Source organism: Mustelus asterias, chromosome 1, assembly GCF_964213995.1.
Source record: "Mustelus asterias chromosome 1, sMusAst1.hap1.1, whole genome shotgun sequence".
Classification (NCBI taxonomy): Eukaryota; Metazoa; Chordata; class Chondrichthyes; order Carcharhiniformes; family Triakidae; genus Mustelus; species Mustelus asterias.
The window spans coordinates 17,344,661-17,371,010 of NC_135801.1; the positions used below are offsets into that span (position 1 = coordinate 17,344,661).

General features: G+C 47.0%; 1 protein-coding gene across 1 annotated transcript in view; it reads left to right on the top strand.

Moving 5' to 3' along the window:
* LOC144479147 (thrombospondin type-1 domain-containing protein 4-like) overlaps positions 1-26,350 on the top strand; it is a gene marked incomplete at its 5' end in the record, with an annotated part of 401,941 nt that overhangs the window by 10,179 nt on the left and 365,412 nt on the right. Inside the window, 2 exons of the mRNA XM_078211401.1 lie at positions 11,889-12,291; positions 19,134-19,236. Of these exons, the coding sequence (XP_078067527.1) occupies positions 11,889-12,291; positions 19,134-19,236 (506 nt within the window). The remainder of the gene's footprint in view (positions 1-11,888; positions 12,292-19,133; positions 19,237-26,350) is intronic.

Consider the following 26,350-nt stretch of genomic DNA (forward strand, 5'->3'; position numbering starts at 1 on the left):
CACCTCTCTCACCAATTGTCTTCTGACAAGCCCATTTCTGATTGTTCAACCGCTTCCTCCATCACGATCCATGAAGAAAGAACGGCGCCTTAAGAAGCTGCCAGTGTTAATTCAGGATCGTTACAGTAAAAAGTGAAACCAAAAACAAACAGCATCCAAGCTCAAATAGCTCCCAAAATTCAAAAAAGACAATCGCTCATCGATCCCTGAATACCTGCACCCGGGTAACCTTCAAGTTACAGTTCAATGCTGGCTCTGAGCGTCTTCTATAAGTGTTAAAACCACAGCCAGTGTCAGAGCAATGCTAAGACAAAAGAGGATGTCCTTTAATCCCAATTATACTGCTTTTATTGGGTGCCTCGGGATAGAATCAATCTTATCATTTCATTCCGATGCTCTACAAACCTGGCTCCTCAAAGGCCCTGCTACTTATCAGACATAGCTTAAAGATTTTTAAGTTTATTTATTAGTCACAAGTAGGCTTACATTAACACTGCAGTGAAGTTACTGCGAAAATCCCTTAGTCACCACACTCCGGCGCCTGTTTGGGGACAGGGAGAATTTAGCATGGCCTAATGCATCTAACCAGCACATCTTTTGGACTGCGGGGGGAAATCGGAGCACCCGGAGGAAACCCACGCAGACACGGGGAGAATGTGCAAACTCCACACAGGCAGTGACCCAAGCCGGGAATGGAACCCGGGTTCCTGGCGCTGTGAGGCAGGAGTGCTAACCACTGTGCCACCGTAAGAAGTATGTTCTAAAAAGGACTGAATATTGATTTTGTGTGTTACATTGTATCAATGTCGTGCTACATCTTTTTCTTTCCAAGTATAATCTAATCTCTAAATAATTTAAAGCCATTAGCTTAGCCTTCATGGCAGGACCTTTGACCCCTGTGGTGTTGTGTATGTGGGGGGGCGATTCTCCCAGCCCACTGCGCTGCTCGGGTAGTGCAGTGGGCCGGGTGACATCAGTGGAGGCCATTTTGTGGGCTTCCCATTGGGCACTACGGCCTCCGCGCGTCTCCCAGCCAAAGACTTACAGTGTCATATGGTTAGCATATGGAAATCTTCATCTCCATTTCATTTGCGGATCCAGGACTGAAGCCTCGGGGCCCACTAGCGCCTCCCCCCTCCTGCCAGGAGTGGTTCACTCCAACAGGGTTTACAACTGCTCCCCACAAACGTGGAACAAACAGATGGCTGGCCCCGCTGGAGGAAACAGAAACAATTGAGGCCCACCCGGGAGGTCGGGGGTAATGAGGGGTGCCCTTTGGGCAGTGCCAGCCCGATCGGGAGATGGGGGCTGGCTGGGATGGGGGGTGGGGGACATAGGGGCTTACCCAGGAGGCCAGCGATTGGGAGTTGGGAGGGCTCTGCAAGGCCATCGAGAGGGAGGGTTGCAGAGCTGATCAGCGATCAGGCTGGCCAGTGATTGGGGGGCTGATAGTGCGGGGCTACTGGTATGAGCCAATCTGCTCTGACAGCATAGCGCAGTGGCCCACTCAGCGCTATGCTCAGCGCTATGCTGCCGGTCTCTTGGGTGGGAATAGGGTCCTTCCACTGATTTTCAGAGTGAATTATGCTGGTGCACTCTGCGATGCACGGAGTGTGGGAGATTCATTCTGGAAATCACACCAACAAACCCCGCGGGATTTACTCCCATTTTCCTGCAAACTGGGGACTTAGAATTTTTCTGGGAGAATCCCGGCCATAGTTTCTGTCACTTTAAGACAGTACAGCAGAAGTGAGTCTCCTGAGTTGAGGAACTGGGGCTCTGTCCCAGGGCAGCTTTCATGTTGCAGAAACCTCCTGCAACTAAGTTTCTCGATTCAGTGAATACCTTCCCTGTTCCAAACAAGCTCTGAAGCCTCTCTGAATAATTACAGGCGCCGGCCACACAAAATATATAACACGCGGGATGGCCAAATCAGCTCCCAACCCGCCAACGGGTTCAGCCCGATGCTCATTTGTGCATTATTAATAGGCGTCCAAGCGTGGAGTTGGGTGCAAGTTCCCACCATTCCGAGCAACGTGGTGGGCAACGTGAAAACCACCCGCCACCGCACTTAGTCCCCAAAATGGATTCTACCCAATGTTTTCCCTGTGCATTTTCAGTTCTCCATTGTAGTTGGGACTGTTCCTCAACTCCAGAGATGTGCGGGTTAGGTTGAATGGCTAAATTGCCCCTTAGTGTCCCGGGATGTGTAGGTTAGAGGGATTAGGGGGGTAAACAGGGTGGGGTTGTGGGGACAGGGCCTGAGGTGGGATTGTGGTTGGTGCAACCTCGATGGGCAGAATGGCCTTCTGCACTGTAGGGTTTCTATGATTCTATGATTCTAACCGCGCTCTGCGGGTTTAGCCATATGTTGCTATTCACGAAACAGCCAAGACATTTACACGTTATCAAATGCTGCAGAGGAACAAACGTTAATACGAGGAAACATTAATTCACATTTGATCTACTTGACCCATATATAATTGTGGACATGTTGATGCAATTTTATATGGTGTTCATGTTGCCCCCCCTTACCACCTGTGATTAAATCAATGGCACGCATTCCAGAGTGTTCAATTACTGTGCTCCAAGTCCACAGGGTATAATGTTCCTGGCTGTACAGTTCCCTTACTAATATAATAGATTAAGGCTAATGACATCCCTACGTTATTTTCTTTTCCTCCCCTTGCCATTTTTATGACCTTTTTCACAGAGCCTGCCATCCATTACAATCAGTCACAATGCTGACAGATTTCCAGTTAATAGGCACACGCAGTTGTGAAATCTAGTTACCTGTACAATCTAACAGCTCAATAAATATTTGTGCTTTTTCTAGGCTGTTAATTTGCAAATAGTGACTTTCCAAAGTTAAAAGAAATGATTTGAGCTCCTTCTTTGTTATTTTCCTTTTCTAGTTCTCAATGTTTTTCTCCTCTTTCCTCCTTTGCCTCTCCTCAAAGTGTCGGCTCTTTGTTGGAGATTGCTCCCACGCCTCTTACTTATTCCCAAGTGGCCTTCATTCAGGTGTGAGACTCGATGGAGATTGTAACCAGGCCATGGGTTAAAAGAAAAGGCCACAGTGATATGATGGTTAGCACGATGGCACAGTGGTGAACGCTGCTGTCTCACAGCACCAGGGGACCCGGGTTCGATTCCCGGCTCGGGTCACTGTCTGTGTGGAGTTTGCACGTTCTCCCCGTGTCTGGGTGGATTTCCTCCGGGTGCTCTGGTTTCCTCCCACACTCCAAAGATGTGTAGGTTTGATGGATTGGCCATGCTAAATTGCCCCTTAGAATCCAGTGATGTGTAAGTTAGGTAGATTAGCCATGATAAATGTGTAGGGTTACAGGGACAGAGTGGGCCTGGGTAAGATGCTCTTTTAAGAGTTGGTGCAGACTCGATGGGCCGAATGGCTTCTTTCTGCACTATACGGATTCTAGGGTTCTCTGATATTACATATCAGACAATAACACTCCTGGAGTCAAACCGTAGATTGGATGCATAGAATTCCTACAGTGCAGAAGGGGACCATTCGGCCCATCGAGTCTACACCGACCACAATCCCACCCAGGCCCTCCACCTGCAACCCTACATATTTACTCTGCTAATCCCCTGACAGTAGGGTCAATTTAGTATGGCCAATCAACCTAACCCACACACCTTTGGATATATCCACAGTTCTTACATTGGATAGACACAATAAGAGGAAAATCTTTGGACTTCAGAATAACTACCCTTATGAGAAAAATGGTCTCTCCTACCTTACAAGCAAGTTGTACAGATACTTGGGGGTCAGCTCAGGCTTTAAGGTTTGTTGAGGCCTAGATGCACACTGGTAGTTTTCTTTCATCCATGTGCTTATCTCGGGATCAGTGTGGCCATGCAGTAAGAAGCAGCAAATCAGGGGAAAGGGAAGTCGGACTAACTGGATTGTTCTTTGAAGGAACCAACACGGATTCCATGGACTAAATAACCTCTTTAGAACCATAGAGTCTCTACAGTGCAGAAGGAGGCCATTCGGCCCATCAAGTCTGCACCGACTACCCGAAAGAGTATCTTACCCAGGCCCACTTCCCTTGCCACATCACCATAACCCCCAGCATTTAACATGGCCGATCCACGTAACCTACACATCTTTGGACTGTGGGAGGAAACCCACACAGACATGGGGAGAATGTGCAAACTCCAAACAGACAGTCATCTAGGGCTGGAATCGAACCTAGATCCTTGGCACTGAGAGGCAGCAGTGCTAACCACTGTGCCACCATGCTACCCTTCTATTCTATTCTAAGATTGTTTCTATAATGCCGTTGACTGGAACTACGCCTTTGGGGTATTTGCTTACCAACAACAGGCTCCATCAGATGCTGAGGAACTCTTTAACATTCACTTCATCCATTGTTTTTGCTGTGATTCAGTTACAGGTTTCCAGACTGATCAGCCTTTCTTTTGTGTTAACAATGTGATATAGTGTGGCAATGGGTTTTGTTTTTAACTCCAGCCTGCCTGGAAAGAGTTTCTCTCTTTTTACACAAAACTTCTTCATGTTTGTTATGAGGGGGTGGCTCGGTGGCACAGTGGTTAGCCTCTCAATGCCAGGGACCCAGGTTCAATTCCAGCCTTGGGTCACTGTCTGTGTGGAGGTTTGCACATTTTCCCTGTGTCTGTGTGGGTTTCCTCCGGGTGCTCCGGTTTCCTCCCAAAGTCGGAAAGACGTGCTGATTAGGTGCATTGGCCATGTTAGATTCCCCCTCAGTGTACCCAAACAGACGCTGGAGTGTGGCGACTAGGGGATTTTCACAGTAAATTCATTGCAGTGTTAATGTGAGCCGACTTGTGACTAATAAATAAACTTTAGACTATAAATCCTCGGATCCCAAGATTAATTTCTTTATTCTATTAGATTTATGTGCTCCCATCCTCAGTCATCCCTTGAATTAAAGGAGCTCCAATAATAATAACCAGAACTTAGCTCATTTACTCAACAAGACGATAGTATTCTAGCTCTGGTTTTGATAGTGAGGAGAAATTATTTCTATTAACAGAAGGGTCAGAAACCGGAAAACTCAGATTTAAGGCAAAAAAAATCTAGGAGGAATTATTTTATTCAGCAAATTGTTAGGGTCTGGAATGCATTAACCTGCAAAGTTGGTGGAAGCAGATTCGATGGCAACTTTCAAAAAATAATTTGATGCATATTTGAAAAGGAGATGTTTGCAGATATATGGGGAATGGAACTAACTGGATGGCTTTAGGAACAGCACAGTCACGGTGGTCTGAATTGCCTCCTTTTGTGCTGGTTGATTCTATAATTCTATATCCCATTGTGTTTAGTGCTCTGATGCATTGAGTTCTTCCAGAACATATGCCTTGCTGACCTCTACATATGTTACACATTCCTAACACAGTTTGACTGCTTTGGAATTGGTTTCTGGTATTCTTTCAGTAAAAGTCTCATTCTGAATGTTTACTGATTTCCCCCATGATATTTCCACCATGATTGTCCCTGATAGAAGTTAGCTCTGTATACTTTTTTCCTCTCGTTCAGCCAACATACTTGTTGTCTGCTGACTTGTAAAGAGCATGGCAATGTTACTCAATTGATTTTAAATCATAGAATAGAATCCCTACAGTGCAGAAGGAGGCCATTTGGCCCATCAAGTCTGCACTGACCACAATTCCACCAAGACCCAACACATTTACCCTAGCTAACCTCCCTGCGACGAGGGGCAATTTAGCATGGCCAATCAACCTAACCTGCACATCTTTGGACTGGGGGAGGAAACTGGAGCACCCGGAGGAAACCCACGCAGACACGGGGCGAATGTGCAAACTCCACACAGACAGTGACCCGAGGCCGGAATTGAACCCAGGTCCCTAGTGCTATGAGGCAGCAGTGCTAACCACTGTGCCACCATGTCACCAAAACACTTGCAGTTCACATTCCTTTGGCATTTTTAAGAATTCTCAGAGTGGAATTTTCAGGTCAAGCCCGCCACGGGAATTGTAGCGAGCAGGGGCAAACCATGCAAAGGTCCGTTGACCTCGGCGGGGTGTGGGGGGCGGGGGGGGGAGACGACTTTTCCGGTCTTGAAGTGAGCGCGGCCGGAAAATCCCACCCTGTATCTTCATTATTCAGCTATTTTCCCCTTTGCCCAACAACATGTTTCATTTCTGTGAGTCATAAACTTAAGGGTGGCGCGGTGACACAGTGGTTAGCACTGCTGCCTCACAGCGCCAGGGACCCGGGTTCGATTATTGGCTTGGGTCTGTGTGGAGTTTGCACATTCTCCCCGTGTCTGCGTGGGTTTCCTCCGGGTCCTCCGGTTTCCTCCCACAGACCAAAGATGTGCAGGTTAGATGGATTGGCCATGGTAAATTCTCCCTCAGTGTACCCAAACAGGTGCTGGAGTGTGGCGACTAGGGGATTTTCACAGTAACTTCATTGCAGTGTTAATGTAAGCCTACTTGTGACTCATAAATAAACTTTACTTTTTACGTTTGCCTCAGAGCATGTAATTTTATTTTATTTCACATTGTCTCTTAATCCTCCATATCTCCTCCAGAGTCGTGCATGTCCAAACTGTGCTTTCTCTGTATCGTTTTGATTTTTCTTTTTTCCCAATTCCAATGCCAAGTTGAGCTGGGAAGTTACCATTCAGACCGATGTGCCTTCTAAATTTTTTCATTTGTTGAACAGCCTGTTCTTTTAAGTGTGCCTGAACAGGGTCCAGAGTGTGGCGACTAGGGGAGTCTCACAGTAACTTCATTGCAGTGTGAACGTAAGCCTACTTGTAACGCTAATAAATAAATATTTTGAGGGCTTTCTCCTCTCTGCTGCTTTATTTTGGGTGGAGGTGAAGCAGGGGATGTGGAGGGAGGCCGGAGGAATATCAGCGTCTGAAAGATCTGTACCTGAGGCCTGTGCTGAGCTTCCCCAGAGCAGCATAACAGGCCACCGAGAGAGATCAGAGTGAGAAATGGAACCAAAATGGCGCATCCCAGAGGGTTCAGATGAACACTTGCAGATTGAGATAACAGCAAGTCAGAATTTACCAATTTTTCTAAGTGTCAACTCGGGGTGGGATGAGGGGTTGGAATGAAGGGCACTGCCAGAAGGTACTGCCCAGGCATGACCCACTCCCCCCTGGTCCCTCTACTCATCCATGTGCCTCAGCGGGTCCTGTTCGCCAGGTGCGTGTTGTGGGGATATCTCTCGTAATTAGAGAATTTAACACGGGGGACGAATATCAGCGTAAAGTTCTGATATGCACAGTTAAATTGATACAAGTGGAGCGGCACGGTGGCACAGTGGTTAGCACCGCTGCCTCACAGCCATGGACCTGGATTTGATTCCCAGCTTGGGTCACTGCCTGTGCGGAGTCTGCACGTTCTCCCTGTGTCTGCGTGGGTTTCCTCCGGGTGCTCCGGTTTCCTCCCACAGTCCGAAAGACGTGCCGGTTAGGTGCATTGGCTGTGCTAAATTCTCCCCCAGTGTACCCGAACAGGCGCCGGAGTGCGGCAACTAGAGGATTTTCACAGTAACTTCATTGCAGTGAATGTAAGTCTACTTGTGACACTAATAAATAAACTTTAAACTTTAAAGTCAGGATTCCCGTTATATCATTGGCAGGGGACGGGGACAATTGAGCAGGGAAACCCTGTCAGCGTAAAAGTTGTTTTGGAGCTCCCGCTCTATTCTCCATCTCCTCTCTCACTGCAAACCTCCCCCCACCTCCCCTCGTAAAGAGAGGTGGAAATCCCCACCAACTTGTATTCCCGTACTGCCCCTGAACATAATGAAACATCTCAAGGTGCTATAGGGCAACATGTTACAACAGAAGTATGAAACAAGTAGTTCAGCAAATTGGTCAGATTGAGATTTTTGGACGGAATGAGCCTCCCACTCGAGTTATCTTCCAGCAGAAATGGAAAGATTAAACTTGTCGTGGAATGGAAATGGAGAGGGGAAACAGAACCCCATTCGATTATAACTCCAGTTTCACACTCTTTCTGCTGGCAGGGGATGTTACAATTCCCTCTCATGCAGTGTCTGGAACTTGGACAAACTCATTCTTCGGGGCTCAAACATGACTCAAGAGCAGTCTTTCTGGCTCTTAATGTCATGTGGGCAATTGGACACTAAGAACAGCCTTTAGACATGAAGAGGTAAATCTGTGTCTTGTTGGTGTACATGTGGATGGTATTGTAAGACAGGAGAGGGATTATATATAGAGGTGATATGTGTTTGACCATAGCAGAAGGCAATGTACTGTTTTCATGGCAACAATTCTGAGTACTGGATGATCCCTGCCAAGCTGAATCGAAATTAATCTTGTCAATAATCTTCCCACCGTGATAAGGTCAGAAGTTGCAATGTTAGCAGATCATTACAGTGTTCATTTCCATTTGCAACTCCTCAGATACTTTTTAAATTCATTAGTAGGATGTGAATGTCACTGACTAGACCAGCATTTATTGCCCATCCCTAATTGCCCTTGAGAAGGCAATGGTGAGCCACCTTCGTGAACCTGCTACAGTCCATGTGGTGTAGGTACACCCACAGTGCTGTTAGGGAGGATGTTCCAGGATTCTGACTCAGCACCAGTGAAGGAACAGCAATATATTTCCAGGTCAGGATACAGTAAGAAGTCTCACAACACCAATCATGAGCTTTTGGAGCGCTGCTCCTTCATCAGATGAGTGATGAGACTCACCTGTGGAAGGAGCAGTGCTCTGAAAGCTCACAGTTCCAAATAAACCTGTTGGACTTTAACCTGGCCATGTGGGACTTCTTACTGTGCCCACCCCAGTCCAACGCCGGTATCTCCACATCAGGTCAGGATAGTGAGTGGCTTGGATGGGAACTTTCAGGTGGTGTTGTTCCCATGTATCTACTGTCCTTGTTCTTCCAGGTGGTAGTGGTTGTGGGTTTGGAAGGTGCTGTCTCAGGAGGCTTGGTGAGTTCCTGCAGTTGCATCTCGTAGATGGTACACACTGCTGCCATTGTGTGTCGGTGGTGGAGTGAATGTTTGTGGAAGGGATGCCAATCAAGTGGGCGGCTTTGTCCTGGATGGTGTCAAGCTTCTAGACTTGAGTACTGTTGGCGCTGCACTCATCTTAGCAAGTAGAGAGAATCTCATCACACTCCTGACTTGTGTCTTGTAGATGATGGACCGGTTTTGAAGAGTCAGGAGTTGAGTTGCACACCGCAGAATTCCGAGCCTCCGATCTTCTCTTGTAGCCACAGTGTTTGTATGGCTAGTTCAGTTCAGTTTCTGGTTAATGGTAACCTCTTGGATGTTGAGAGTTTGGCAGGGTGAGGAGGGGGTGGGGAGGGGGGCGGGGTGGTGTTGGTGGGGGATCATCTGCAATAAGAGAGAATCTAACCACCTCCCCTTGACATTCAATGGCATTACCATTGTTGAGTTTCCCATCTTTCACAGTAACTTCATTGCAGTGTTAATGTAAGCCTACTTGTGACACTAATAAATAAACTTGTGGGGTTACCACTAAATAAAAACCTAACTCAACCCAGCCGCAGAAATGCTGTGGCTACAGGAGCAGAGTTTGGGTTATTCTGTGTTGAGTAACTCACTCCCAGACTCTCTAAAGCCTTTTCACCACAAGACGTAAGCCGAAACTGTGAATGAATCCTTTGCATTTGCCTGGGTAAATGCAGCTCCAACAACACTCAACTGGAGTGACACCATCCAGAACATCGAAGCCCGTCTGATTCCCATCCCATCTACCACCTTAGAAATTCACCACTACCACCGCCAGCACAGTCTGGCTACAATAGATACTTCAGAAACTCACCAAGACAGCACCCACAAGTCTGCAATGCCTACCATCTAGAAGGGCAACAGCAGCAGGCGCATGGGAACACTATCACCTCCAAGTTCCCCTCCGAGTCACACACCATCCTGACTTGGAAATACATTGCCGTTCCTTCACTGTCACTGGATCACAATCTTGTGCACACTGCAGAGACTGCTTTGGTTTGAGGGGGCAGCTCACCACCATCTTCTCAAGGGCAATTAGAGATGGACAATAAATGCTGGCCATGCCCATCAATGTTCCCTGTAAAATGTTGTTGGGCACAGCCTGTATTTTTTGATGCATGTTGTCTTTGCACACAAATCAGAGATTGTGCGATACATTCCAGGCTGCTGCATACCCGCGCATGCACGCAGTTTAGCGGAAACAAAAACAGAAAATGCTGGAAAATCTCAGCAGGTCTGACAGCATCTGTGAAGAGAGAATAGAACCAATGTTCCGTGTCAGGATACCCCTTTGAGGAGTCACCCAGACTCGAAAAGTTGACTCTATTCTCTCTCCACAGATGCTGTGAGACCTGCTGAGATTTTCCAGCATCTTCTGTTTTACTGCAACCGCAGTATTTTGCTTTTATCTTAGCGGAAACATTGCGTGCCAGTGACGCCCACATCCTGCGAATGAGTAAAGGAGAATGGGATAGGACAAAGCCCTGAAGATGAAATCAGTGGTCGTGAATTGGGAAATATTGCATTCATTCAATCTATATTCTTAAAGCCTGCAATGGAGAACTGGGCTTCAGAACAAATCCCACAATTTGCAATTGTCGTTCTAAGTTCTCTTCCATAGAAAAATAGAAAGTAGAAGCAGGAGAGCAGGAGTAGGCCATTCGGCCCTTCGAGCCTGCTCCGCCCTTCATCTTGAGCATGGCTGATCATTGAATTCAATATCCTGATCCCCCCTTCCTCCCATATCCCTTAATCCCTTTAGCTCCAAGAGCAATATCTAATTTCTTCTTGAAATCAGACCATGTTTTGGCCTCAACTACTTTCTGTGGTAGTGAATTTCACAGATTCACCACCTTCTGGATGAAGAAATTTCTCCTCACCTCAGTTATAAAAGATTTACCCCTTATCCTCAAACTATGACCCCTAGTTCTGGACTCCCCCACCATTGGGAACATTCTTTCTGAATCTCCCCTGCCTAACCCTGTTAGAATTTTACAAGTTTCTATGAGATCCCCTCTCACTCTTCTAAACTCCAGTGAATATAAACTTAACCGACTTAGTCTATGACAGACCTGTCACCCCAGGAATCTACCTGGTAAACCTTCACTGTACTCCCTCTATAGCGAGGACATCCTTCCTCAGAGAAGGACACCAAAACTGCACACAACACTCCAGGTATGGCCTCACCAACGCCCTACACAATTGCAGCAAAACATCCCCATCCCTACACTCAAATCCTCTCCCATTTGTTTTTCTATCTCTAGAAACATATAAAATTATGAAGGGAATAGATAAGATAGAAGCAGGGAAGTTGTTTCCACTGGCAGGTGAAACTAGAATTAGGGGGCATGGACTCAAAATAAGTGGGAGTAGATTTAGGACTGAGTTGAGGAGGAACTTCTTCACCCAGAGGGTCGTGAATCTGAGGAAGTCCCTGCCCAGTGAAGCAGTTGAGGCTACCTCATTGAATGTTTTAAGGCAAGGATAGATACATTTTTGAACAGTAAAGGAATTAAGGGTGATGGTGAGCGGGTGGGTAAGTGGAGCTGCGTCCATGAAAGGATCAGCCATGACCTTATTGAATGGCGGAGCAGGCTCGAGGGGCCAGATGGCCAACTCCTGCTCCTAGTTCTTATAACTCCAGTTGGTTTTCAACTGTAAGCAGCATGGAACAAAGTTCAACAAGTGTCTAGATTTTGGCATTACTTAATGCCTATTGTTAAGTTTAAAGACTGCAAGAAATAAATATTAACTCTCATAATTAAATTAATGTATATCAGACAGCTCCAAGCTATTTCAGGAGGGATTAACTTCATTTACCTGGTTAACTATTCTTAGTTTCTTAAGTTTCTTAGTTTCAAGCTAATCTCCTTGTATTTGCAGGGAGTCATTGAATACACTGAGACCAAGGAGGTTACGGGCAGATGGTTCTCTTCAGAACCATTCCTCACATCAACGCACAGATGCAGACCAAAGAAAAATAGACGAATTGTCAGACCATTCGCAATTGTATCAGAAGCGGACAAACAATCCGGTGGTGGGGTCAGATCTGTGGGGTCAACTCCAACAGCAGCAGACCGAGGAGTCAATGCCGGGGAAGAGGGATGTGTCACAACCCTTCCGGACACAAATGGAAGCCAGAGTTCAAGCACACAAACAGTCTCCTGCAGAAGAAGTCGTCCTTGGATTGCAAAAGCAACAGCTGCCCAGAGTCTCGAGGAGTCCTATGGCTCAGGGTTTCAATTGTCTTGGAGTTTTTAGGCAGTACAAGTCATGCAACTCTCAGGTACGAACCAAAGTCACCACACTGTGCAGCGTTTTACTGCCACAAGGTGTACGCAGGTGTAATGGAACATTAGTAAGGGAGTGTGGTGGAAGTAAATGTGAGGTGGGGGGATGCGGCTGGTGCAGGGTAAACTGGAGGATGTTGTGAAGGGTAAATCAAAGGTTGTCATGTTGTGAGACTTCTTACTATGGAAAGAAAATGCAGAGTGTGGCGAAGGATGAATTAAAGTGTGTAATTCAGTGCAAATAATGGGGCGGGGGGTTGTTCTACTAGGTTGTACCCTGTATAACCCAAATGTTTTTCTTTTGGGAGCTAGGTCTTTTAGAGAAGTAAGCATCATTTATGGGATGGCCTAGCCAATGACATCCACTTCCCTTGAATGAATTGTTTAATATCCATAATCCTACATTCTCATTGTTCAATTTCCCAACCCAAATTCTCTTTAAGCATAGTACTTGCTTTAAATATATGAGATTGATTTTTCTCTCAGGCAATGCATTTCACTCCCTGCATAGGAGAGATTTCCTCATGTCGCCACTGCTTCTTTCGCCCCCTCACCATCTGTGTTCTGGTTCTCAACTCTTCCTCGAGTATTGTGTGCAGTTTTGGTCTCCTTTTCTGAGGAAGGATGTTCTTCCTCTCGAGGGAGTGCAGCGAAGGTTTACCAGGCTGATTCCGGGGATGGCGGGACTGATGTATGAGGAGAGATTGACTAGATTAGGATTGTTTTCGCTGGAGTTCAAATGTATGAGGGGGGATCTCACAGAATCTTATAAAATTCTAACAGGACTGGACAGGGTAGATGCAGGGAGGATGTTCCCAATAGTGGGGGAGTCCAGAACCAGGGGTCACAGTCTGAGGATTTGGGGTAGACCATTTAGGACGGAGATGAGGAGACATTTCTTCACCCAAAGAGTGGTGAGCCTGTGGAGTTCATTACCACAGGAAGTTGTTGATGCCAAAACATTGAATGTATTCAAGAGTTGGCTGATATAGCACTTGGGGTGAATGGGATCAAAGGTTATGGAGAGAAAGCAGGATTAGACTATTGAGTTGGACGATCTGCCATGATCGTGATGAATGGCGGAGCAGGCTCGAAGGGCCAAATGGCCTCCTCCTGCTATCTTCTATGTTTCTATGTTTCCACTAATGAAAACATTTTCTCTCTGTCCAGCTCCTTCATGATTTTGAACACCTCATCAAATCTCCTCTCAACCTTCTCTTCTGTAGGGACATCAACCCCAGCTTCTGCAATTGGGGCTAGCTTAGGGGTTAAAAAAGGGGCGGCACGGACAAGTTGGGCCAAAGGGCCTGTTTCCATGCTGTAAACCTCTATGACTGTCTATCCACATGAACCTTCACTCCCCAACCCTCCACCACCACCCTCAGCCCTGATCTCAAACCTTGCTTTTGCTCTGTGTGCCCGGGTTAAATCAGTCAGCAGTTCCATTGTACTGTGCTATCTGGTGACCCCTGTTAGAATTTGGGTGCAGACAGAATTTGTAGTGTCTATCACGAACAGTTCATCATTAGTGTCTATGGTCAACTGAGAAATGGCAACTCTGGAACAGTACTCAATCTGCACTGTCCATCCGTTGTCAGGATGGCCAAGTGGTCTAAGGCGCCAGACTTAAGAAATGTAATTCTTTCCCTTGTGGAGTCCTGGTGAGTTCAAGTCACTTTCTAGGATCCTGGGTTCAAATCCCACTCCTGACATTTCCCTTTGGGGCAGCACAGTGGTTAGCGCTGCTGCCAAAGATCCGGGTTCAATTCTGGCCTTGGGTCACTGTCTGTGTGCAGTTTGTACATCCTCCACGTGTCTGCATGGGTTTTCTCTGGGTGCTCCGGTTTCCTCCCACAGTCCAGAAAATGTGCAGGTTAGGTGGACTGGCCATCGTAAAATTGCCCCTTAGAGTCCCAAAATGTGTAGGTCAAATGGATTAGCCATGGTAAATGTGTGGGGTTACAGGGATAGGGTGGGGGAGGGGGCCTGGGTAAGGTACTCTGTCAGAGAGTTGATGTAGACTCGATGGGCCAAATGGCCTCCTTCTGCACTGTGGGGATTCTATGAGCATCACTTGCCAGGATAATGGATCAACTTCAGTATAGGTCAGGATACAAAATGGAAAATCATACAAGGATCACGGGAAAAGAGACAGCAGATTTCAAGGTGCTAAAGACAGCAATGTGGTTTCATGTATACTGGGGGAAGAGGAGCTGTAGATACTGTAATGTGTTCTATTCTAGATAGCCAGAATAGAAGTACAGCCTAATTAATCTTTACATAATTATAAGCTTTTATCTACATTACAAACACACTCCTCCAAATCCAACAAACACAGTTTTTAAAGTTTATTTATTAGTCACATTAACACTGCAATGAAGTTACTGTGAAAATCCCCTAGTCGTCACACTCTGATGCCTGTTCGGGGACACCGAGGGAGAATTTGACATTGGCCAATTTACCTAACCTGCACATCTTTGGACTGTGGGAGGAAACCGGAGCACCCGGAGGGAACCCACGCAGACACGGGGAGAATGCGCAAACTCCACACAGACAGTGACCCAAGCCGGGAACTGAACCTGGCTCCCTAGCGCTGTGAGGCAACAGTGCTAACCACTGTGCCACCGTGAAGCCCTGTTTATATCATCTCCTATATGTGGGTAGACAATTGAATCTCTAATTAATGCCCATCGCCTGAATACACTCAACTAATATACAGTTAACACAATGGGTGGGATTTTACGACCTCACTTGGGACCGGAAATTCCCATCTGAGGTCAACGGAGATTTCCGTTGTTGGACCCTCGCCCGCTCCGATTCCATGGCGGGCGAGGTGGTACAGTTCCGGCCAATGTTTGGTTGAATCAGGAGAGTCAATGTTACAGTGTATTTTGTTAACCATCTATATTCCTTTACTCTTGCTTCCTCTCCCCCACCACCACTCTTTATCACTGAGGTATTTCCACAAAGACCTGGCCTTTCGGAAAGACAGGAAACAGGACGTAGAGTGAGACTGGATGTAAAATGGATTGCTGATCCAATCCTGTCTTTTACCCGCTCGGGTTGGTGATGTTAAATTGACTCTCACACTATCTGTATCAAAAGTAAAGAAATACTCAGAAATAGACACAAGTTGCAAATATTAAAGGGCCATTCAGCCCATTGCTTTAGAATCCCCTGCAGTGCAGAAGGAGGCCATTCAGCCCATCAGGTCAGAACCAACTCTCCGACAGAGCATTTTACCTAGCCCCTTCCCCCACCCATTTAATTAAATCCCATTCATTAACCCCACTAATCCCTCTAACCTGCACGTCTTGGGGCACTAAGGAGCAAGTTAGCAAGGCCAATCCATCCAACCTACATATCTTCGGACTGTGGGAGGAAACCGGAGCACCTGGAGGAAACCTATGCAGACACGGGAAGTACATGCAGACTCTGCACAGATAGTGACCCAAGGCTGGAATTGAACCCGGGTCCCTGGCGCTGTGAGGCAGCAGTGCTAACCACTGTGGCACCGTGCTGCCCACTTTGTTCCAGTGATGAGTCTCTATACTTCTCATGGGGTGTATCACCAGGTCTCGGCAGAAGAGACTGAACAGTTAGACAGTAAAGCAGACTGACAGCCTGACGATACCCTTATTCTCCCCTTGGAAATCAAATTGGAGCATAATGTGGAATTGAAAAAGCACTTTCATGTTTAATCAGTGCTGTGCCATCTGAACGGTTCCCTGCTTCAGTCGTGTAAAGCCCAATTTTGTAGCTAGTCTCTCAGTTCACCTCTGCCAGGATGTAAGGGGGTTTAATTTAAAGCAGCCAGTGCAATATCAATCCAATCTCATTGAAGTTTTTATGAATTTTGCACAAGTCTCGCACTCTGTGATCATCCAGTTCTTATAAAGTAGACTTTAAAGGTAAGTCCTGCTGTGAAATTTCCAGCAATAATTGCTTAAAGTAGCTTCTACATTACAATGTGGCTATACTTTTTAAGTACCTCACTGGCTCTAAAGTAACCTGAAGTTATGTAAAGTTCTATATTGCTACTGCGCCTGCCACACAGTCTGTTTTAACCCTGATACGGTGGACAAAGAATTGCGAATAGACCTCGTGTTAATGCAACAATATTTATTTACACACAATTAATAATCACCCACCCAATCAACAATAGGTTATCTTATAGAATATCAAAGTTCAAATCCAATACTAGACCATAACTTAACTTTTGTGTGACTGGTGAGTACCCAGACAGATATTGGCCTTTATCTGTGTGCTGGTCTCTGTAGTCCTCTGCGTAGTCTGGTCCTTTGATCTGGTTCGATACTCTGGCTCTTTCTTCCTTCCTTCCTTCTTGGGTGGGGTGGCTCTCTTTGTGCTGGTCATTGCTGGTGGTGGTCACCGTTGTTGTCGTTTGTTGGGGAAGAGAGAGAGAGAGATACTTCCATGGTGCAGCACCCCTTATACCTCGATGGTTTTCGCACCCATTTGGCCATTGCCAATCAATCGATCAGGACTTGATCACCCTGATCGATAAAGTCCAATCAGGTGCTGCCACACCCGATCTCTGGGTGTATACTCAACAGCCATGCCTATAGGTGCTGGAGGCATATAGGTCACATACCTCTCTCCCAAATAAGGGGCTAAGGTGCCCCTATGTCTGGTAGACAACCCAGTTTGACCAGAAAGTGTCCTTTGTCCAGGCCTATATCCTGTGTATTCCAGCTCCATAAGTAGTCTCACAACACCAGGTTAAAGTCCAACAGGTTTATTTGGTAGCACAAGCCACAAGCTTTCGGAGCACTGCCCCTTGATCAGGTGATGAGTCTCTACACTTCTCATGGAGTGTATCACCTGATGCAGACCTGTGGCTGCACATGCGCAATGGCAGAGAGCTGACAGATCTGAGACAGAGACCAGTGAGCTCTCTGCTGCTGCAGACAGCCTCGACAACACATTCCCCCCCCCCACCCTCCAGCTATCCTGGGGGCTCATGGACGATTGCGAGCACCCCCCCCCCCCCCCCCCCCGCCCCCGCCTGGAAATATCACCACTGCTTCAACCCCCCGGCAGCCCAGACCGATCACGCCCCTCCCTCCCCCACTGATTGCTTACAGAGTGGCAGCGTGGGCCCCACCCTCCCTCCCCCAGCAATCATCTGCAGATTGTCAACGGGGCCCCTTTCCTTACCCCACCGATCGCATGCAGAGTTGCAGCAGGCACCCCCCCCCCCAACCTGATTGGCCAATCCCCGTAGAGCCAGCCCCCTCAGGCCCCACCCCCTCAGGCCCCACCCCTGGTACTGTCCGATAGGCAGTACCAGAGTGCCCAATGGGCAGTGCCAGGGTGCCAAGCTGGCAGTGCCAGGCTGGCACTTCCCAAGGAGCACCCCTTTGCCCTCGACCTCCAGGGAGGGGGCCTCAATGGCCCCTGGTTCTACTGGTGAGGCCATCACCACTGGTCCTCGTTTGTGGGGACCAGCTGTTTTCCTCATTGGGGAGAACCTCTCCTGGTGAGGCCACAAAGGCAAGTGAGACCAGACAATTGCATACTCGGCTCACTAATCACATGTTAATAAAGATATAAATAAATTTTAATAATTTATTCAGCCTCTCACCAGAAATGGGCGGCAGGCTGAATGAGCTGGATATCCGGTGCCAGTAAGATCATGAAAGGCAGGAAATCAGGCATGAACCTGATTTCTCGGCTCTACCGCAATTTTATGCCCATTAATGGGCATGTCAAGTCGGTAAAATCGCACTCTCTCTGTCAGAGAGCCAGTGCAGACTCGATGGGCCGAATGGCGTCTTCTGTACTGTCGGGATCTATGAAACCTTCAACTTGCCTGGATTCTTCCAGGTGACCACAGTTGCCAATCTTAGTCACTAACACTTTGTTCATCGGTCCAAATGCCAGCTCTCCAGACAAAGGCATCGAAGATGATGCCCTTTGTTCTTTAGCAGCGTTTTATCTGCCAAATCATACAAAAAAATAGGGAATTCTTCAGGTGTACTGGGTGCAATTTCTTCCTCAAGCAATATAATTATACACAAGATCACCTGGTTATTATGTCATTGATATTTGTGGGTCCTTTTGTGCAAATTGGCTGTGACATTTTCCGAAGTAACAACAGCCCTTCAAAAGAAATGATTTAATCTGTTGTGCTTGGTGCCACCCTGAATGTTTGAAAGAAACAAGTTGATTGTTTCTTGAGAATAGATCGGCCCATGTTGTCTTCCTATTTTCCTTAACGGGGAGTGAAACGCAATGTTACAAAATGCCTGGATAACATGACGATTTTCCAGTCTGGTTTTGCAATCATGCAGTATTGTTTGTACCTTAACTTATTCAGTGACCCTGCACACAAAGCCTTATTCACTCAAGTATGGCTCGGGGAATCAGTGCTACAGAGGTTGTGGCCCTACCTCGAACTTCCTTCTGAAATCGTTGCCAGTTGAGAGCTTGGGGCCGATTTGCCCAAATTAGAAGCTGGGGGATAACATGATGTATTTGCAAGGTTCAAGGCTATTGCTTTAATGAAACTGCCATTGCCACGCTCTTAGCTTTCTAATTGGGTCCAGAGCAAAATAAGCCTAATGGCCCATGCTAAAAATAGAAATTATGTTCCATTACTCAAGTAAGAGTAGGCCTGGTTATGTTTTGTTTCCCCCCAGTAAGTAAAACCCTCTCTCTTTAATGCCACTTGCTTATGTTATTATTATTTGAATGTACTCTCCAGTCATACGGTCTAGGACAATGATAAGTCTAATAGCATCTGTTCAATGAACCTACTATATGCAAGCTCTGGAAGCGTTAGCTCTGAATTTTAGTGTCTTGTCTGTGACAGCCCTGCCCACCTGGGAGTCGAGACTTTCGGGAGATTCAGTGTTCTGCTTACAATAACAGAGCTCTCACGGGAAAGCATTATGAATGGGAGCCTTTTACCGATGGTGAGTACATCTCCAGTTACCTCTTTAAGAACTAAAACCTGTTTTTCAGTAGATAATTCTATTTCAACAGAACTGAAATAACATTTGCATATATTGCATGGAAGATCAGCCCAATTCTTGTTCCAACCTCTGATGCCATGGTTGTTGAGCAATATATTTGTTAACATTTTTACCAGTGTGTTTAATAGGAATTCCCCATTTACTTCTCTCAACACTGGGCTGTCTCCATCCAGTACATAGCATTGTGCAGCACAGTGATTAACCTCACAGCGCCATGGACCCGGGTTCGATTCCCGCCTTGGGTGATGGTCTGTGTGGAGTTTGCACCTCTCTGTGTCTGTGTGGGTGTCTTCCGGGTGCTCCAGTTTCCTCCCACACTCCAAACTTGTATGGGTTAGGGGGATTGGCCATGCTAAATTGCTCCTTAGGGCAGATTTTAACCAGCACATCCGCCCGAGGTTTGTACAATCCCCACCCGAGGCCAACAGAGAATGGCGTTCTCTGAACCTCGCCTACCCCTGGAATCGGGGCGGGGATAGGGCGGGAGCTGGGCTGAGGTAAGATGCCCTTGTCGGAGAGTTGGTGCAGACTCGATGGGCCAAATGGCGTCCTTCTGCACTGTAGGGATTATACGATGCTGGCTCCTCTTCCCCTCTCCCAGTAACCAGATTTTAATATTGGTACCTGACACTTCTTCTGCCCTTTAGTTTCTCCTCAGAAATGATAGAGTTGTCCACTTTTGGGAAAATCTATTGAAATTCTGGTGATTTATTTTTCAATTGTTTCACTTTCGACTCCCCCAGGTTCCTTCTTTAGACCACACAGGCAGTCTGTTCCATGATTTAGTATTCTTAGCATGAAGTTGCGTTGGATGTGGGGATGTGTGAGTGAGCTTCCACACAGTGATTTACCTGAGATGAGTCCTGTGTTGCGAAGTTCCAAGAGCAGACTGGGACTTTCTCCTGTAAAGGTGGAGAATTGAGCAGGTCAGAGGTCGAGGTGTTCCAGGTGTCACTGAGCACCTCCTGGCAGTCCGCCACACAATATTGTTGCTAGAATTACAGAAGGAGCTTTACCCTCTCTCCAGGACTGGAGACAGACACGCCTAAAAGGTGAGAATTTATGTTAGATATTTTCTATCCATCCAGTAGTCACTTTGGTTTAAACAGTTCTGAAGATTGAACAGGAAAACATCAATTTTATTAATGTGAAGGAAAATACATGACCCCCAAGGACCACTTGTGACATGGTCCATTGGAAACAGATGCAACAACTTTGTGGTTGACCAGATTTTGGCAAGCTCTCTTCCTCACTATCAATCCAATCCAAGAAGCATATACTGAAAACTTGGCTCTGGCCTTCCCAATGACAGAACTTCAGAATGTTGAGAAAACACTGACTGAAGATATATGTTCTTTGGAAGGCTACTTCAGAAAATGGAGACTTTGACTCGACGCTGCCAAGACTATAATTACAGCCTGCCCCTGAACAACTAGAAGGCCAAGGAAGAACATCACGTCCGGCTCTGTGGCTGGGCACTCACCCATGATCCAACACCAAAATATCTTGGCGTCAATCATGACTGATCACTGAGCTACGGGGAACTCCTCCACAACGCTGGAGCCAAGGTCAAGACGAGAGTGAATCTCATACGTAAACTGTCAGGTGCTGCCACAAAGCCAATGCACTCCACACAGCTTCATTCACCCAACAGCAGAGTACTGTTGCTCAACCTGGCTCAGGAGCCACCACGTAAATGTGACGGGTATCCGTCTCTGGGAAGTCATGAGGACCATGAATTCCTGGGATGTTGAGACCAACCCAGCTCGAGTGGTTTTCGGTGCTAGCACAGGAAGCCACAGAAAACTACTGTGCCACCAAGAATGGAGGGAGCGGAGAGTGGACTGGCCCTAGCAGAGCGGGTTAAATCATTCATTCGCTCCCTGCACTGGTGGCAGCCATGCTGACCTCCTGAGCAACAGTGGTTAGCACTGTTGCCTCACGGCGCCAGGGGCCCGGGTTCAATCCCAGCCTTGGGTGACTTTCTGTATGGAGTTTGCACATTCTCCCTGTGTCTGCGTAGGTTTCCTCTGGATGCTCCGGTTTCCTCCCACAGTCCAAAGATGGGTGGGTTAGGTTGATTAGCCATGATAAATTGCCACTTAGTGTCAAGGGGATTAGCAGGGTAAATATGTGGGGTTATGGGGATGGGGCCAGAGGGGTGAGGCTTCTTTGAGCTGTCACTGGGGGAGAGCACATGCCGGGGAGCCCGGACTCCCCAAACAAGAGCCTCGGTGGTCTTGGCATTGAAAACTGATGCTCCTTCTTCTTGAGGCTACTCACCTTTACCTTCCGGGTTCTGGACATCCTGCCGGGTCTGGTGAAAATGGGTGGGCTGGAGAGAGTGATAGGAGTGTGCTGGACTGGGATTTAAATATGGTGCCAGGACCTTCGAACCCATCAGCTGACTGCAGGCGGACCAATCAACCGCCTGTCCACCAGTGATTCAACGGGGAACTCACCTGTGCATAATTAATGAGGTTCCAAGTGTTGAATCTGACACGGGATCTTGCCATCCTGGCCAGTGGGAAAGGCACCACCGGAGATGCCACCACCTCACTTAGTCTCTCAGAGATTTCCACCCAATGGTTTACATTGAAATGCTGTGAAAATTCCAGCAGTACTGTCTTGTTACAAAGACATCTAAACTTCTGCAGCAAGTGCGGAGCTCAATCTGTTCCAACAGCTGTAGATATGTGATGGAGCTTCTGGTCCCCAGCAGATAGTTATTTTAGAGTTTCCTAATCACCGCACAGCAGAAAAAAACAGAATGACAGAGTAAAACCAGTGAATGGCACCGGTGAGAGGAAAATAGGTTAAAGGAGAATGAAAAAGATAATAACAGAAAAAATACAGAATACTGAGGAAGTGATTATAATGTACCAACATTTTCTTTCCCTCTGTCGCAGATCAATAGTGATCGAGCATAGAGCTTTATCCACTTTTTATGGAACCTCATTAATTTTCATTTCATTGATCTCAATGGCATGTCAGATTACTGCCAGGGCAAACAAGATGAAAATCTACTCTTCTGTCTTTCTCCCCATCTTTCTAACTCTCTCTCATTGTCACTGTCCTTGCCTTACTGTCTCTTTCTCTCATTACCTCTCTGCTGCTCCATATTTTTGTTTCTGTGCATATGTAAGTGTGTCTCCTGTCTCTCTCTGTTTGTGTCTCTGTCTCTCTTTCTCTATGTGTCTCTGTCTGTCCCTTTCTGACTCTCTCTGTCTCTCTTTCTGTCTTTCTCTCTCTGTCTCTCTCTGTCTCTCTCTCTCTGTCTCTGTCACTCTCTCTCTCTGTCTCTCTCTTTCTCTATCGTTCTGTCTGTCTCTTTTTGTCTCTCTGTTTCTCTCTCACTCTCTCTCTCTGTTTCTCTCTCTCTCTCCATGTCTGTCTCTCTGTCTCTCTTTGTTTCTCTCCCTCTGTCTCACTTTCTTTGTGTGTCTCTGTCTCTTCTCTCTTTCTCTCTGTGTCTCTCTTCCTGTCTCTCACTCTCTTCTCTGTCTCTCTATCTCTCACTTTCTCTGTGTGTCTCTGTCTCTTCTCTCTCTGTCTCTGTCTCTCTTTCTCTCAGTTTCTTCTCTCTCTATGGGGGAGAGGGGAATCTTACCAAAATGTCTCGAAGTATCAGGCTCAGACAGAGAATTGAAGTGAAGCTCTCCAGCTCCACCGACCAGTTTTCCCTCCAGATTCTGAGCCTCTCAGTCCAAAAAAAGAGTGGCTGTGGTCACTGGCAGGGCAGGGCCTCATAAAGCCAGCAAGACACATCTACAAAAATCAGGGCGCTTTTCTAGATCAGAACAAAGTGTTAACTTACCCCTCTCCCAGACAACACCACCCCCCCCCCCCCCCCCCCCCGCCCACCTCCCCCACCCACACACATCACCGGCATTCCCATCACCCCTTAGTACCCGTTCTCCCCCACACCACACATAAATGAAACTCCCCCCCTCCCCCACCCATGGGGCTCCCACTAAGGCCCGACCCTGGCACAGGTTGGCACTTCATAGGTTGGTTTTGCCAACCTGTGCCAGGGGCAGTGACTGGTAATGTCCCACTCCCCCTGGAGGCGATACTTGCCTTTGCACCCCCACCTCCCCAACTGTTTCTCATTTGCCCAAATCTGTTGTAAACATCGGTGATGTATGAATATTTAGTGAGGGGAGATGACGCAGCGGGAGGCCCGTTAATAATATCTCAATGCATTAGGATCTATTTAAATTAGGCTCTCGCCAGCGAGGGGATGGGGAAAATCAGGAAACGTGATCAAGGGCAAATAGGGATGGATATAAATAATGGCAGCCCTGTCAGTGACACCAAGATGCTGTGGAAGAAAAAATCAGAGGACAGTGTGAGAAATGAAGAATGTAACAAAATCATAAGTAAAAAGCTACAGCGAGGATAAATGGATTAAATGATGGGATACCCCCCTCCCCCCCCCCCACCGGCCCCATGGCATGTTTTGTGGCGGTGGAGGTGACCCGCCATTAGCCGGCGATCAGGATCTTTTGGTCCCCCCCGCCGCTGACAATGGTTTCTTCCACCATTCACACCCTCCGCTGCTGGGGAATCCATTGTGGGGGAATCGCCATTGGTGGGAGCGGAAGATTCCATCAGCGAGAATGGCAGGGGAAGGCGACGGCCTAGTGGTATTATCACTAAACTATTAAACCAGAAACTCAGCTAATGTTCTGGGGACCCCGGTTCGAATCCCGCCACGGCAGATGGTGGAATTTGAATTCCATTTCAAAAAAAATAATCTGGAATTAAGAATTTAATGATGTCGATTGTCATAAAAAACCATATGGTTCACTAATGTCCTTCAGGGAAGGAAATCTGCCGTCCTTACCCGGTCTGGCCTACATATGACTCCAGAGCCACAGCAATGTGGTTGACTCTCAACTGCCCTCTGAATATGGGCAACTTAGTGATGGGCAATAAATGTTGGCCCAGCCAGCGATGCCCATGCCCCACGAATGAATGAAGAAAAACTTTTGCCCAGTGTTTCTGCAGTTATAAGAACATAAGAAATAGGAGCAGGAGTAGGCCATCTAGCCCCTCGAGCCTGCCCCGCCATTCAATAAGATCATGGCTGATCTGATAGTGGTTTAGTTCCACTTACCCGCCCGCTCCCCATAACCCTTAATTCCCTTAATGATCAGAAATCTATCTACCTGTGACTTAAACGTATTTAACAAGGTAGCCTCCACTGCTTCAATGGGCAGAGAATTCCAGAGATTCACTACCCTCTGAGAGAAGAATGACAGCCCATTCCAGCCGTTGTTGAATTTGGGGCTGTTATTGAGTAGTGAAAAAAGCCTCCTCTTGCTTTTAGCTGTTGAAGGTCTCCCAGCATCTTTGTTTGAAAGTTCACCGCACATCTGTTCATCGCGTTCCCTGATCTGTGAAAAGGTGGGACATTTCCGTGCTTTCAGGAAACCTGCCCTGCTGTAAAGCCATTCATCACAGGTTCGGTGGAGTATTTTAGCAAATGGTTAGCAAATTGTTTAACAAACGCATAATTGACAGATGTATTTATTTGAAACCCTGTTAAAAATACATTAAATGGGACAAAGGGGCTGGGCTTTGGTGATCATTGTAAGATTACAAAGAAAGTACAAACAGCTGTCATTCTGTTTATTGTCGAGCTCTGGCTGTCACAGCTAATTACACATTTCGCTGAAGATTCTAACCTGGTACTTTACATTCCATTCGCTTGAACAAATTTTATAGGAATCGGAGATTTGCTTTGTTCCCTCGCGCAGGCATTTCCAGTGAAAGCTCATTCCAATCTATAGTTTTCTTACCTCTCCAGAACAGGGATGCTGGGTCAATGTGAAAGGTTCCGCGACTCCTATTTACATTTCTCTTTTAAAATGCTTCGTATTGTCCTGTGGGAGCCTTTCAACGCTCTCATGGAGATAGCCCCTTCGATTGTACACAACTTACCTTTTGTGTCACCGTGGTGAATTATTGACTGTCTGGATGTTGGCGCGTCCCCAGTTACGTCTGGTATGTAGAGGGCAAGAATGGGCCATTCCACAAGTTTGTTTCCTTCCAGGGCCATTCCTATTAATATCGTACACGCACATGGTTACAATCATCATTCTCCCCTCTCGCCCATGAACCGATACCAAATCATCCTTGCGGACGCTCGGATGATTACAACTGCTGCAATGTTTGTAAGTGGACGCAGTATAAATGGATGGCTGGTCTCTGTCAGATTGAGCTCCCAGGCCATATTCAATGTATAGAACTTTATCTTTGCTATGTTTCTCTCTGGAATTCATACCCTCTTAATAATGGTAATTTCACCATTAAGGAAACTCCTACTCTGTGCGCAGAAGCTGTGTTGAATGGTGAGCAGGAAATAGGAATGCCTTGAACTGTTCATGGCCACCAGACATCTCAAAGCACTTTGCAGCTATTGAAGTCATTGAAGGGGTGGCACGGTGGCACAGTGGTTAGCACTGCTGCCTCACAGCGCCAGGAACCTGGGTTCGATACCCGGCTTGGGTCATGGTCTGTGTGGAGTTTGCACATTCTCCCCGTGTCTGCATGGGTTTGCTCCGGTTTCCTCCCACAGTCCAAAAATATGGACTGTCTCCTAACCAAAGGTTAACTGAAAACTTTAAATGGAAGCTGAGCTGGTTAATGTCAGGGCCAGTGAGTAAGCCAACTCAGGTTATCACTCGCTGCTTGCTATACACTGGGTGGAAGTCCCATCTGCATACTCATGTGGGTGGGAAAGTTCCCAGCGCGCTATTGTGAAGTAGAATTATGACTCTATAAAGACATGTGGGCCAAATGTGGGCAATTGGGACAAGTTTAGTGGTAAAAGCTGGGTGGCATGGACAAGTTGGGCCGAAGGGCCTGTTTCCATGCTGCAAACCTCTGTGACTCTAAGGGCAAACTCTAAGGGTTAGGTGGACTGGCCATGGTAAATTGCCCCTTAGTGTCAGGGGGATTGGCTAGAGGAAATGTATGGGATAATGGGGATAGGGCCGGGGTGGGAATGTGTCGGTGCAGACTCGATGGGCCGAATGGCCTCCTT